The sequence below is a fragment of the Propithecus coquereli genome, unplaced genomic scaffold (genome assembly GCF_000956105.1).
Source record: "Propithecus coquereli isolate 6110/MARCELLA unplaced genomic scaffold, Pcoq_1.0 Scaffold175, whole genome shotgun sequence".
Lineage (NCBI taxonomy): Eukaryota > Metazoa > Chordata > Mammalia > Primates > Indriidae > Propithecus > Propithecus coquereli.
Window position 1 is genome coordinate 3,649,907 of NW_012142190.1, and position 14,683 is coordinate 3,664,589.

At 35.1% G+C, this 14,683-nt stretch overlaps 1 protein-coding gene across 1 annotated transcript in view; it reads left to right on the forward strand.

The window, feature by feature from the left end:
- The window catches only part of BRCA2 (breast cancer 2, early onset), a 58,543-nt gene that overhangs the window by 19,251 nt on the left and 24,609 nt on the right, over positions 1–14,683 (forward strand). The window contains exons 11-14 of the mRNA XM_012642125.1: positions 131–226; positions 5,658–5,727; positions 13,112–13,542; positions 14,049–14,230. Of these exons, the coding sequence (XP_012497579.1) occupies positions 131–226; positions 5,658–5,727; positions 13,112–13,542; positions 14,049–14,230 (779 nt within the window). The remainder of the gene's footprint in view (positions 1–130; positions 227–5,657; positions 5,728–13,111; positions 13,543–14,048; positions 14,231–14,683) is intronic.

A 14,683-nucleotide genomic window follows, 5' to 3' on the forward strand; every position in this document is an offset into this window, starting at 1 on the left:
AACCCTTACAAATTTGGCAATTAATATATTGTGTGAGTCAGTACTTTAGTTTTAAAAATGGACTATAGGCTTTTGAAAAATAAAATTGATATTATTTGCTTCAAAAACATGTATGGAAATTTATTTTTAGGAGAACCCTCAATCAAAAGAAACTTGTTAAATGAATTTAACAAGATAATAGAAAATCAAGAAAAATCCTTAAAAGCTTCAAAAAGCACTCCAGATGGTAAAATTTGCTTTTTATTTGTATCTTCCCCTTCATAGATACTATATGTAATAGTCTTAAAGTTATTTTTCTTATTTCTTTTGGATGTGTGTATTGGAAGAGATTTACAGTGCAGTTTAATTGTTAAATTTATATCTTGCCTTGTTTGTTAAGTGGACTTTTCCTTCATAATACCTAGTATGATGGCAAGGTAATTGGAAAACGTGAACTGATTATAAAATAATGACTTTTTTATTTTACAAAGGTATAAGAATTTGGTAAAATACTAATATAATAATTTAAAGGTCAGATTTTAGAGTCCAGTCAGGCTTTGACCCCCAGCATTCCCCTAAAATCAGTCTTTCCTAAACACAATGATCTCCATGTTGCCAAATCAAGTGGGCGTTTCTCAGTCCTCATTTCACTCCATCTTTTAGCCACATTTGGCATGGTTGATCACTGTTCTCCAGACCACCACTTTCTCTTTGTTTTCCTTCTACATGGCAACTCTTTCTCCTTCTTGTTTGCTTATTGTTTATTGTTTTCTTATTCTAAATAGGAGAGCCCCAGAACTCTGTCCTTAGATCTCTTTTCTGCCTAAACTTCATTGGCTGCCAAAGTTGCATGCAGCCTTAGCCTGTCCCTGAATATCCGATTCATTCATTTGCTACTTGATACATCTCTACTTGGATCTCTGATATGTATCTCCAAGTTAATATAGCTAGTGTTGAACTCCGAATTCCTTTTTCTCTTGTCTTTCCTTTCTCATTCTGCCAGTTGATCCCATCAAAACCTTGATATCCTTTACTTTTTTGTTTCGTCATACTCCACCCAGGGTTGGGGAACCTGTGGCCTTCTGATTTCAAGATTGTTCTTTTTTGAGCTTACCAAAGGAGGAAAGAAAAGCTTTATCTTTCTCTGCTGCACCCCTTTTAACAAAAGGATTTGTTCTGTGAAATTTGGATTCAATCAAAAGGCCGCACTCAAGGATCCAGAAGGCCACGGGCGGCGGAACCCATCAAGTCCTGTAGATTCTGCCTTCAAAAATATAACAAGAATTTGATCATTTATTTTCCCTCTGCCGTTACCACCCTCATCCAAGCCACTATCATAGCTTCTATCTGATCTCCCAACTTTTGCCTTTGCTTGTCCTCAGGCTATTTATTCTGAACACTGCAACCAGACTCATTCTCCTTTCTGGTCAGATCATGTTCCTTGGCTGCTTAAAACTCTGGCATCTATGCTATTTAGGCTGAAATCCAAAGTTCTTACCATGGAATGCTTGAAAATAAAACATATGTAACTACTGTTCACTATATATTTGGTTTCTGAGTTTGGATAGTAAGGGATAATTATATTAAACTATAGAGGCTTAGTTCTGAAACATGGGGAAATCCCACAAGAAGTAGGAACATTTTGGAATTTTTTAACTCATCTCCCATTTAATGATAGAAATTTGAAAGTTATCTTAAAGACAGGATGGTTTGAATGTCCAGAAAAGTGTACTTATTTCTGTCTTTCTTTCTCTAACTTACTGGTTCTCAAACCTTAGTATGCACAAGAATTCTGAACAGGGTTGAAAACTAAAACCATGATTACTTTTCTTAATGAGAAGTATAAGTAATTTGTAGGATAATTTTTACTGTATTTATTACTTGATAAACTATCTTTAGAACCTGTTTAAGATGTGACTCATCTTTAGGTATTAAAAGAATGGTATTAAATAGTAGTGAGTATGTAGACAAATCTTGTCTTTCTAAAACAATTAGTTTTGGCACAGTCCTAGGGAGAAGTAGATGGAAGAATATGTATTTAATTCTAACAGTGCCACTGTTGTTACATAAAATATTATCATAACTCCCCTTTTGGAATTATTTTGAGCCAGTAGATATATTCAGTATTCATTTGATCATCACATCTTATTTTTTATGTTTTCAGAGATTTTTTTCAGCGGTATCATTATCCACCACATGCCAGTGAATGACTCTTTTCCTTCTAACTTTTTATTATGAGCGTTTTCACAGAAAAGTTGAGAGAATATAATGAATGCCCACATACCCAACACCCAGATTCGATAGTTGTTATTTTGCTATGTTTGTTTTATCTATAATATATAGATATATATACATATAGTAATAGGTAATATATATCTATATATAGGTATAGTAATATATCTATGTATAGGTATGGGTGTACATATATTTTTGCTGAACCCTTTGAATGTTAGTTTCAGACTTAATGACATCTTATAATGATATAACACAGAGCATTATCACCAAAGAAAATTTCCTAATATCTGATATAATCTAATCTGTAGTAGTCCTCTTGCCTTTTTTCTAATTGCATTTCATTTTCTATGACATTGACACTTTAAAGTGACCAAGCCAGTTGTTTTGTAGACTGTCCTACATTCTAGACTCGTTTCCTTGTGTTGTCATTTAACTTGTTCTATTCCCCATTTGGATAGAAGACTTGAATAGAATTAGGTTATGCATTTTTGGCAAGAATGCCTCCTAGAAGAGCTATGTATGTATATTGCATCATATCAAGAGGCACAAATGTCAGATGATTTGATCACTTAGTTAAGATGCTAACTACAAGATCACTTCATTGAAAAGGTGTGTTTTCTCATTTGTAATTAGCGAGTAATCTATGGCATGATACTCTGGTACTTTGAGAATATCCAGATTACTCAGCAGTCTTCACTCACAGTTTTAACATCCATTGATAGTATATTTGCCTGAATTGATTATTTAATTGGGGGTTGAAAAACTGATTTTCAAATTGTTATTCCTTACCCATTTATTAGCTGGTAATCTTCAACAGGGAAGAGCTTTCTCTTAACAACTAGGGATTAACTATAGTTCTACCTCAAAAGGCAAAGTAAATACTTAATTTTTCCTCTCTAATTATACTTTTTCACAGTAAGGAGTGAGTTAATGTAATAGTCACTGTTAATGATAGCAATTTTCTTTCTCCGTTGAGTAAAATTGATTTCATGGATTTTTATAATGTATGTATAAAGTTTATAGGTAAAACACATTATAAATAATGTACTTCTTTACAAAAATAAAACATCCTTTTCGATGTTCAAATCATCCCCAGTTTGGAAGTAGAAACCTCTTCAAACTATTTCCCAAGGGCCCAAGGGTTGTTTGGGGTTTTTTTGTTTTTTGTTTTGTGAGGGTTTTTTTTGACTATACATTGGTTAATTTTTGAGCACTTCCTTGCTTTTTTAAATTGAGATTTGTGTGCTAGGTATGCTATTGCTGCTGGTATTATTGTTTTTGTAATGCTGAAATTCTTATTTGCTTTATCCTGTAGTAGTGGTTTTCAAACTTTTTCCTCTCAAGACTTTATACTCTTAAAAATTGATGGTCCAAAAGAGTGTTTGTTTATGTGGATTACAGCTATTGATATTTATCATATTAGAAATTAAAATTGATAAAGTTTAATAGTTGTAATATACATCAGTCATTTGGAAAATAACAGTTCACTGAGTTATGCAGATCTACCAAAAGTTGACAATTTTATTTTCAGTATTAAACAGTTACTTTTGTTAATGTCATTACTGATATAATAGGGAAAGTTTAAGTATTGGAAAGATGTCAAGCTTGCAGAGCCAGACACAGGCTTCCCAAATTTCTAATTTCCATTCAGAAGCTTGAATTTTACCACTGGCAACAAATATTGTCACTTGTTTTCTTTATAGTTGACAATCTCATTTCATTCATTTTTGAGAAAATGTCTGCTGAATACCCAAGTCTGAATAACCAGTTTGTTGCTTATTCTTTCAAGTAAAAATGGTATTTAATGAAAAAAAAAGTCTAGTGCAGTTCATAACTCATCATGTAAGTTCATTTTCTTGAGAAAAATCACACCTAAGTATACAGCAGAATATACTAGTAGTGCAAATGTCAATGCAGTGAAAAGAACATATATAATAACATCTTAGTATTATTATTAAGACAATTTTGACAACTTGGATTCCCTAAAACAGTTGTAGGTACCCTGCCCTCCAGGTTCCACAGGTCATCCTTTGAGAATCACTGTCCTACAGTATATATGTAATAATTTTAAATTTACAATCACCACTAACAATAAAACTACTAAGGGAAATTTAAGAATTCTTTGTAGTTTTTGTCCTTAGAATATACTGGTTGAATATCCCTCACCTGAAATGCTTGGGACCAGAAGTGTTTCAAATTTCACTTTTTTTTTTTTTTTAATTTTGGATGTTTGCATATACATAATGAGATATCGTAGAGATAGGACCCAAGTCTATACACAAAATTCATTTATGTTTCATATATACCTTATGCACACAGCCTGAAGGTAGTTTTATACAACATTTTAAATAATTTTGTACATGAAACAGTTTTAACTGTGACCCATCACATGAGGTCAGGTGTGGAATTTTCCACTTGTGGAGTCATGTTGGCACTCAAAAAGTTTCGAAGTTTGGATTTTCAGATTAGGGATATTCAACCTGTATATCATTAAGAATGTGTAGTCAAAGTACTGTGTTTACATGTCACTCAAAATAATTCTTCTGTGTGTGGTTACTTATTTGACAATTAGGTTAGATTTGTTTGTTTCCATTTTCAATATTAAGATTTGCTTTTTCTCATTTAATTTTACATTTGAATAAATAAAATAGTTCATTTGTCAAAACTACAGGAAGGTATACTTAGAGAGGTTTTGATTCTATTCCTATCCCCTCCATACTATTATTCACCACCTTCCCTACCTCTTGCTCACTGTAGGTAACTACTTTTAATGGCTTATGGTTTTCGGTTTATCCTTTTAAGATTTCTTTTTATAAAAATAAGCAAATATGTGTATACGTATTCTCATTACCTTTCTTTCTTACTCAAAAGATATGGTATATACACCATTTGCACCGTGTTTACTGCTTATTGTTTACTTAAGAATTTACTTAACGAGTATACAGAGATTGTCCTCATTCTTTTTTATGATTGCATAGCAGTTGATCATGTGGCTTGATCAATGTATGTATCCTCTTTTATTCAACTAATTCCCTACTAATGGACTTATTGAAGATTAATAGGTACAAGTTAAATACTGAAAATGAATAATATCTAAGCTTAGCTTCTAAAACTTCATAAGACTAAATTTTAAATTTGATATTTGTATTGGCATTAATAGCTAAAGCCTTTAAGTTATGATTGTTAACATCAACTGATTAAATTTATACTGATTTCTTTTGTATGTTTGTACTGTGAGTTATTTGACATACAGTCATTATCAGTTTGTGAATCAAGAAAACTATCATTTACTGAGCACCCATTATATGCACTGAAAATTTTAAAGTCTACCATTGTCTCAAATTTTTGTGTAAATATTTACAGTAATATGTAAGAAGCATATGGAAAATAAAATTTCCTATTAGATTTTTATTAATATATAATGTAAAACAATTTTCTTCTAGGCACATTAAAAGATAGAAGATTGTTTATGCATCACATTTCTTTAGAGCCAGTTACCTGTGGACCCTTTGGGTAAGACATTTAAATTTTTAAAAATTCTAATATAGTGTAGGAAAAAGGTCTGGTTTTTTTTAAATCATTATGTCTAAAAATAATGGCACCAAAATTAAGGAAAGAAGTTAACACTTCTCTTTTGGAAACCCTGCATCAGGATGAAATAATTCTGTACTTCGATAGTATTTTATAGTGCTGTTCATATTATTGTTTAGTTTCATAACAGCTTTGCAAAGTAGACAAACAGATTTTATTCCAATTTTATGAATGAGGTACTGAGGCTGAGAGGAATTAAGGATTGCTCAAAATCAACTAACAAAAAGCAGATATTGAAAATATCCTTTTATCTTTCCTCCCTCCCTAAATCTTACTAAAATTACTTAAGAGAATTTATTTTAACATGTAATTCCCAAGGACAACGATCAGAAGAAACAAATAACAACAAAAGTTTGGAAGCCAAAAACATGAATGACTTAGCAAGCCTGAAAAAGCTAAAATCTGACCTTAGAACAGTGATCCCCAAACTTTTTGGCACCAGGGACTGGTTTCGTGGAAAATAATTTTTCTGTGAATGGGGGTGGAGGGATTGGGGGGCTAGAGGGTACAGAGATAGACCTCACGTGGTGGTGCAAGCGATGGGGTGAGGCTATAAATACAGATGAAGCCTTGCTGACCCACTGCTAACCTCCTGCTGTGCTAATAGGCCATGGATTGAGCCAGTCTGTAGTCGAGGGGTTGGGGACTGCAGCCTTAGAGCAAGCAGAGAAGCCACCCACTTTCTCCTAAAGAACCCGAGAAAGGCTCCAGTTGGCAACAAAAAGTACTTCTGAAGGTGACATAGAAAATAGGAAGATTGGTTGAAATTCTGTTTAAGAAGTGTCTATATTTCCTCCCCAACAGCAGATAGGCAGTTATCTTTCTTCCTCGAGAAGACCAGAATTTTATTCTCTGGAGAAGATCAATTGGAAGAATTCTGAATTGGAGCTAGGCTGGAGGGAGTGGGGGACACCAGGCACAGTTGAGGGAAAGGTACTAAAAACAAAAATCAAGTAAAAATCAGTGTATCAAGCAGTGAGCCTCCTTTTCACACTTAGCCTCCCAAATGTTAGCAGGCAGGCCCTCTGGGAGGTAGAAGACTGGAAGATTTTTTTCCTAGGGAATATGAGCAGCCCAATAGAAAAGACCTAAAAATAATGACAGTTGACGGTACTCAAATGGAGCAGCATAGCCGATCATCAGACAGCGAAGCAAACAATTGACAAACACAGAGCTTCCAGTCAGTGATTTAGTTCTTTACTTTTAAATAAGAATAGATAATCAAAGATCACTAGTCATTGGAAGAAAGTTGCTGTGAAAGATAGTCAACAAAGCACAAAAACCAAAGCAAAAAGGAACTTAGAGGAAGTAGACTACACAAAGAGAAGAATACTTCATGAAAACTATTCTTAGGTAATAGAAGATATTACAGCCTTAAAATAAGAACAAGTAGCTATTAAAATTGCTCTTAGAAATTAAAAATATGATAGCACAAATAACTTAGTAGAAGTAATATATAAAAATCATGAAAGCTCCCAGAATGTAGAACAAAATGGAAGGATGAAATAAGCCATGAAAAGATAATTAGAAAAGTCAGTTCTGTGGGTCTAGTATCTGAAAATACAGAGTTTTAAAAGGAAGGAACGAAAGAGAAATGAAGAAAGAATTATTTTAAAATAATTTTAAGTTTTACCAGTACTGAAGGACATGAGTTTTCTTGATTAAAAGGGCCCACTGAATGAACACATGAATAAAAATGGCTCAGTAACGCACATTCTTGTGAAATTTTAGAATACTAGGAGCAGAGAGGAACCTTAAATTCATTGGGGGGAGGTAAAAGTCAGGTTCAAATAGTTTCATGAGTCATAGTGTGAATTCTTATCAACAATGGAATTTAGAAGATTATAGATCTTACAATGTATAATACGGAGCAATGCCTTCAAAATTCTGAGAGAAAATGACTGCCAACCTAGAATCCTAGCACTGACCAAAATACGAATTAAATGTGAAGGTAGACACTTTTCTGGTTCAAAGCACTTTCTAAGGAAGTAGCCAAAACAAGTGGTAAATCAGGAAGGAAGAAGATATGAGACTTAAAAAACAAGAATTCAACATAGGAGAGAGGCAAAGGGAGCCCTCAGGTCGATAAAGAAGGGAGATCCCAGAATTATAGCTGTATTGCTTAAGTCAAGAAAGGCACCTAGACCACTTTGGAACCAAAGAATAGAGAGATCCCTGAGAGAGTTTGCCTACAAGATAAAAATAAAGCAGTACCTGAGTGTTTTAATGTATTAGGAAACTTCTTGGTAAAGATGGTAAGTTAAACATACTTGTCTACTTTCTTTGCCTTCCAAAATTAGACCAAAGCAACAGTGAAGAAACTTGTACCAAAAACAGTGAAAATAAGAGAGACCGCAGTAACTAAATTTTCAAAGTGTGCAAGAGAAAACTGACTCAAAGCTGGTAGTGGGTACAGCAGAGAACCAATCATTTTACACTAAAGTCTCAAAAGCTCAGGAGTTGATGCCTCTATGTATCTTCACAATTGGGTGCTAACGGAAGGAGGGAGCCAAAAAAATGTTAAAAAATATGTTTAAGAAGCAATCAAATGTACTCCTTCAGTCTGTGAAGCTGGGCAACTGCCTCTTGCCCACTCTAACGAAAGATTAGAGACTTACTCTTTAGAGAGGGTATATTGGTGAACACACTGGGCACAGTTGAAGGCAGAAATAAGTACTCAAAAGCAAGGGGAGTAAGTTCATGTATGCATGTTGAATGTTGGGGATCTCCCATCAAGCCCTCTTCCCCTACTCAGCTTCCAGAATGTAGACAGCCAAGTTTTCACTATTAGAAATTTCTAGTGAATCAGTCTACCGTGTATCCTGCAATCAACAAGTTCCATCTTTGACAAAGGGCTTTCAAACAACTTTTTGGTCTTCTACTCTTAAATATAAAGACATCCAGAGCCAACCAGACATCAGAAAAAGCAAAAATAAAGTAACCAAAAAACTAATGAAAACAACTTAATAGAAACATGATTTTATTATTTCTCCTTTTAAGGAGAAGAAAAACTTTTTAAAGATCAAAACTGTAATTTATGAACAGAATGAAAAGAGGTTATGTAATATATAGCTGAGAGTTTGGATGTGAATAAGTGATTGATATGTCAAAATTTTTTTTTAATTTTTTAGAAAAATACTACCTCAAAAGAAAGCAAAAGTTGTAAAGAAAGGAAATACAATCATAATATACTACATGTTAATACTATGTATACTTTATACCAATATAACACATGTAGCTGTAAAAAGTGTTTATTTAGCCAATGTAAATGTTGAATATTGATAGACTCAAGTGCATAACTTGAGAAGATGGGGAGAGGTGAGAGAGAAAGTATGTGTATATGTAGTAAGGTGGCAGTGGAGGTGACGAACAGCTAAATCTTCATTTTCCATAGAGGTACCTCAATAGAAAAAGTCGAGAACAAGCAGTTACAGAGATAGTCACTTAGACATAATGGATATAAATATAGAAGCATTTAAAGTTGTTGAAATTGGTTATGAAACCTTTTCTAGCTGGTAAATTTTTAAGAGATTTGATTGAAATTGTTTTAATGTTACCTTTTCAAAGATAACTACTTGTGGAATTGTTGAAAAGTCATTGAACTATATTTCTGGAATATATTTTTTAGCAAGCTGCATATATATATGTATTTTTTTTAAAATGTAGAAAGCCAGGTGATTTTTTGTTTTCTTTTTATCAAAACAGTTTGTAATATTAAATAATAAAGTAAATGCCTAGTTATTTATCTGTATATTACCTTAGTTTACATATGAAATGGGAAAATAGTTTAATGTATTTAACAAACATTTGTTAAAGCACCTTCTCTAATTACCTAATATATACTGTGCTGATGGCTATAAAGATAAGTCTAACTCAGATTGCTAGCCTAGGAACTAAGCATGAAAACAAGAATTATAATGTGATATAAATTCTAAAATAGATAAAACAAAAGTGATGTGAGAACAAAGAAAAATAGGCAGCTAATTATGTGACAGAAAACTTAATGGGAAAAGTACTTCAGAATGTGAGGAATGCTTGGTTAAAGAAGGCATTCCAAATCTTGGGATTTGGTGGGGGGGAGAAGGCCCCTGGAAGGAAGCGAAAAGAAATAGGGAGGTTAGAACCAAATACGAAGCTTCCTGTGTGTCATTCCTGATAAGTTGAAACCTAGAAAGGTAATAGGCTGTCCTTGAAAGTTTGTAACAGGAGTAATGACCTAACCAGATTTATGTTTTAGAAATAGATCAAAGCAAAACTGTTGTAAGGAGATTAGTAAGAAAGTAAAGGTCTAGCAAAGGAGGTAAAGGGAAATGAGTAGGAGATCAAGTCATTAAGTTTGGCTAGATTGTGCTTGAGACTGGCGAATGATCTCCGTTTTGATTCAAAGAGACATCTTGAGCATAACCTGCAAAGCAAACTCCTCATTCTCACAATATTCTTCGTATTTAAAAACAAAGAGTAAAAAGGAGATCAGTGAAAATTTTGGGAACGGAAGTTTTATTCATTCTTGTGCACCAGTTCTCATCTAGATCACTTATACGAGGAAACCAGTCTAGCAATTTTCCCCCCTCTGCATGGTTAATTTTTTACTCTCTACTGGATTATTACTATGTCCGTCAGCATAAAGGGTTGCTGTAAATTTCTCCTCTTAAGAAGAGCGTTTCTGGCCGGGCGCGGTGGCTCACGCCTGTAATCCTAGCACTCTGGGAGGCCGAGGCGGGCGGATCGTTTGAGCTCAGGAGTTCGAGACCAGCCTGAGCAAGAGCGAGACCCCGTATCTACTAAAAAAATAGAAATTAGCTGGACAACTAAAAATATATATATATAAAATTAGCTGGGCATGGTGGCGCATTCCTGTAGTCCCAGCTACGCGGGAGACTGAGGCAAGAAGTTTGCTTGAGCCCAGGAGTTTGAGGTTGCTGTGAGTTAGGCCAACGCCACAGCGCTCTAGCCCAGGCAACAGAGTGAGACTCTGTCTCCAAAAAAAAAAAAAAAAGAAAAGAAAAGCCTTTCTTGACCACTCTAATCTCAGTTGGCTCCCCTTAAAGCCCAGCTCATTGAAATTGTCTCTGCTCACTGTCTCCACGTCATCTCTTCCTGTGCTCTCCTGAACTCATTCCCATCAATCTTTTATCACTACCCATCAGCTCTTATCAAGATTGCCAGTTACCTCCACATTGCTAAATCTTGTCACCTCTTCATCCTCATGTTAACCTGTGAGTAGCATTGGCACAATCACTTCTGCTTTCTTAATACTTTCTCTACTCTTCCTTCTGCGACATCTCTTTATTTCTCCTCCTATTCCATTAGCTGTTCTGTCTCCTTTGCTTGTTCTTTCCCTAACCACTGAATGTTAGAGTCCTCCAGAGTTTAGCTCCAGATCTCTTCCTACCCTTCCTCCCTAGTGATCTCATCCACTCTCCATGGCTTTATATACTGTCTATTTACTGATGTCTCCAAAATTAGTATCTTTAGCCCCAGATCTGTCCTCTAAACAACATAATTCATCCAGTTACCTAATTGACATTTTTGTTTGGGTGACTAGTAGACATCTCAAACTTAACATCTCCAAGGCTTATGTCCCTTACCCTAATCTATTTCCCAATGAAAGTAAAAGTGTAGCAACTCTGCTTTCAAAATATATCTAAAATCAAATCACTTCTCAACACTTTCACCCCTGACGCCCTGGTTCAACTCATTATAAACTGCTAGGATTGTTTCAGTGGAACTGGTTTCCCTGCTTCTGACTTAACCCCGTACCACCATACACAGTGAATTCTCATCAGAGAAGCCAGAGGGATCCTTTTAAAGATTAAACAGCTTTTGTCATTTCTTTACTCAAAACTATTCCATGGCATCACATTCCAGAGTACAAGCCAAAAGCCCTTACCATATTGTTCAGGTTCTCCATGATCTGGCCCCATTACCACCTTTCCAGTCTCACCTTCTAACTTTCTTCCCCTTGCTCTCTCTGTTTGAGGCACACTTATGTCTAGGCCAATTGACGTGTTGTTTGTTTCCTTCCACTGGAATGTACATGCTGATTTTTTTTTTTTTGGTTATCAGTGTGTCCCCCAGCAAAAAAATGCCTGACACAGGAATTCTTTAAATATGTGATGAATAGATAAGTGGCTAAACTAAATGAATTCTAGAGTAACTTCAAGTTCCAGATGTGCAGGATTTGGTAAAGGGAAATCTGGGGTTTTCAACCAGGTGTCAAGTTATCAAGAACATGTAAGCTGCTGAAAGCAATGAATTTAATTTTGGACAGGTTGAGTTGAATTGTGTGAAATATCAAGGTACAGATGTCTGATGTTTTACACAGTTTAAATGTAGGAACAATACCTAAGGGAAAAGCTGGGCATGAGGATGAATGATATTTTTATTGTTAGATGGGTGATAATTTAAGCAATGGAAATGACTCACGTCAGCCTGGGAGAGTGTCTAGGAAAGAAATCCAACTTTGGAGACATGAATGTTTTTAAGAATCAGGAAGAGGTAAAACCAGTAAAAGAAAAGAAATAGTTAGAAGGACAATGGTGGTGAGGATATTAAAAGAAGGAAAATGTCAGTTGTCAGGAAGGTCAAGCAGAATGAGTTTGCATGTGTGTGTTATACACGTGCATCTTAGAACAATTTCTATAGAGTAGTGGGAGAAATGAAAGTTCACTGAGTGGAAATTGAGGAAGTGAAAATAGCTAGTCTAGATTACCTATTCAAGGAAGTTGACCATGGAGGGTGAACAGTGAGTATTAGCATGAGGCAGAGATAAGGCTGAGAAGAAAAGGATTTAAAAGATGGGCAAGGCTTTTGGGCTAAATGTAAGGGGCGCTAAAAACTATAAACAGGTAGAGGGGAGAGAAGGGAAAGAGGTGGAATAATAATTGAAAGAGGAGAGCTAATGAGGAGACTGAGTTATTAGATGGGATAGAGAGTTCAGGTTAAGGTGTGAGCCATAGAGAAGAAGACAGGTGGATATTTCCCTGGTAAAGGAGGTAAGTAGAGAGATTACTGTGGTAGAATTGGAGGGGACACACACTGAGAGGGTCCAGTTTGATAGATGCTCTTCTATTATGTGAAGCAGGTTGTAAAGGCAAAGGCTGGGCATTAGTACATGAGAAACAGTTGTAGCCTTGAAAAGTGTGGTACTGTTTGGGAATGACAACCCTGATGAATGCAGAAACAGTTACCTGAATAGGATGGCCATGTAGCAGTTAAGAGTCTGCAAAAAAAAGGCGTATTCCCAAACATTTATATGTATACATTTACTACTGATCAATAATCAAATATTTTCTGCCCGTTGTAGCACAACCAAGGAACGGCAAGAAATACAGAATCCAAATTTTACTGCACCTGGTCAAGAATTTCTGTCTAAATCTCATTTTTATGAAGACCTGGCTTTGGAAAAATCTTCAAGCAATTTATCAGTCTCAGGGCAGCCATTTTATAAAGTTCCTGCTACGAGAAATGAAGAAAAGAGACGCTCAGTTACTACAGGGAAACCGACCAAAATCTTTGTCCCACCTTTTAAAACTAAATCGCATTTTCACAGAGATGAACAGTGTGTTAGCAAGAATATTAATTTGGAGGAAAACAGACAGAAACAAAACATAGACGAACATGGCTCTGGTGATAGTGAAAATAATATTAATGACAGTGAGAGTCATCAACTTAACAAAAACAACGCTAATCAAGCAGCAACTATAAATTTCACAGAGTACGAAGAAGAACCTTTAGGTATTGTGTGACAATTTGTGTGACACATTTTTGCCTTTTGGTTAGATACTTCTCTTATTAAATAATGTCCTGGGGGTTTTCTCCCTTTTATGGTTCTTAGTAATTTCTAAACCTTTTTTAGTGCTTTAGATTTTCTAAATCCAAAGATTAGATTTAGATTATTCTAATATTTTCTTTCAAAGATGACTACTTGTGGACTTTCTTGTTAAAAAAAAAAAAAAGCTATTAGACACATAATCTAGGACTGCTATTACCAGAATATATTTTTTATCATACCACTAATTTTCTTCAAAAATTGAGATAAAAATAATAAATATATTTCTATTCTTTATACAATTTTGCAAGCTGAAACTTTTTCGTCCATGAAGATTTAAAAGGGGTAGGAGATACCTTTTTCTCTGTATGTAAAATTAGAGCAAAGTGATATGTCTAATGTTACAAACCAGTGTTGTGCTTTTTAAATTTATATTCAATTTTATTTTTGCTAATTATTTGTTCTTTAACAGATTTAATTGCAAGTCTTAAGAATGCCAGAGATATACAGGATATGCGGATTAAAAAGAAACAAAAGCAACATATCTTTCCACAGCCAGGCAGTCTGTATCTTGCAAAAACATCCACTCTGCCTAGAATCTCTCTGAAAGCAGCAGTAGGAGGCCGAGTTCCCTCTGCATGTTCTCATAAACAGGTACACTTTTGTGTACAATACTTATAGGTTTTATAGCAAAGTGTAATTAGTATCTACAGATTGTTTCAAGAATGAACAAATAACCGTGGGAATGAATGAATGAATGAAATCACACTTCCTAATTAGCCTGTGGTGGCCTCCCTTTCCTCTGCTAGGCCTTCCTTATCCTATCAAAGTGATCTGTGCTTCAAGACCCTATCTCTACTAATAATAGAAAAATTAGCTGGGCATGGTGGCACACACCTATAGTCCCACCCAGCTACTCAGCAGGCTGAGGCAGGAGAACGGCTTGAGCCCGGGAGTTTGGGGTTGCAGTGAGCTAATGATCATAACACTGCTCTCTGGTCTGGGACAACAGAGCAAGACTGTGTCTCAAAAAAAAAGAAAGGCCAGACCCATGTACAAATCTCACCCCCTGAGGTCATTTTCCCTGAAAACTTTCTCCTGTTCTTT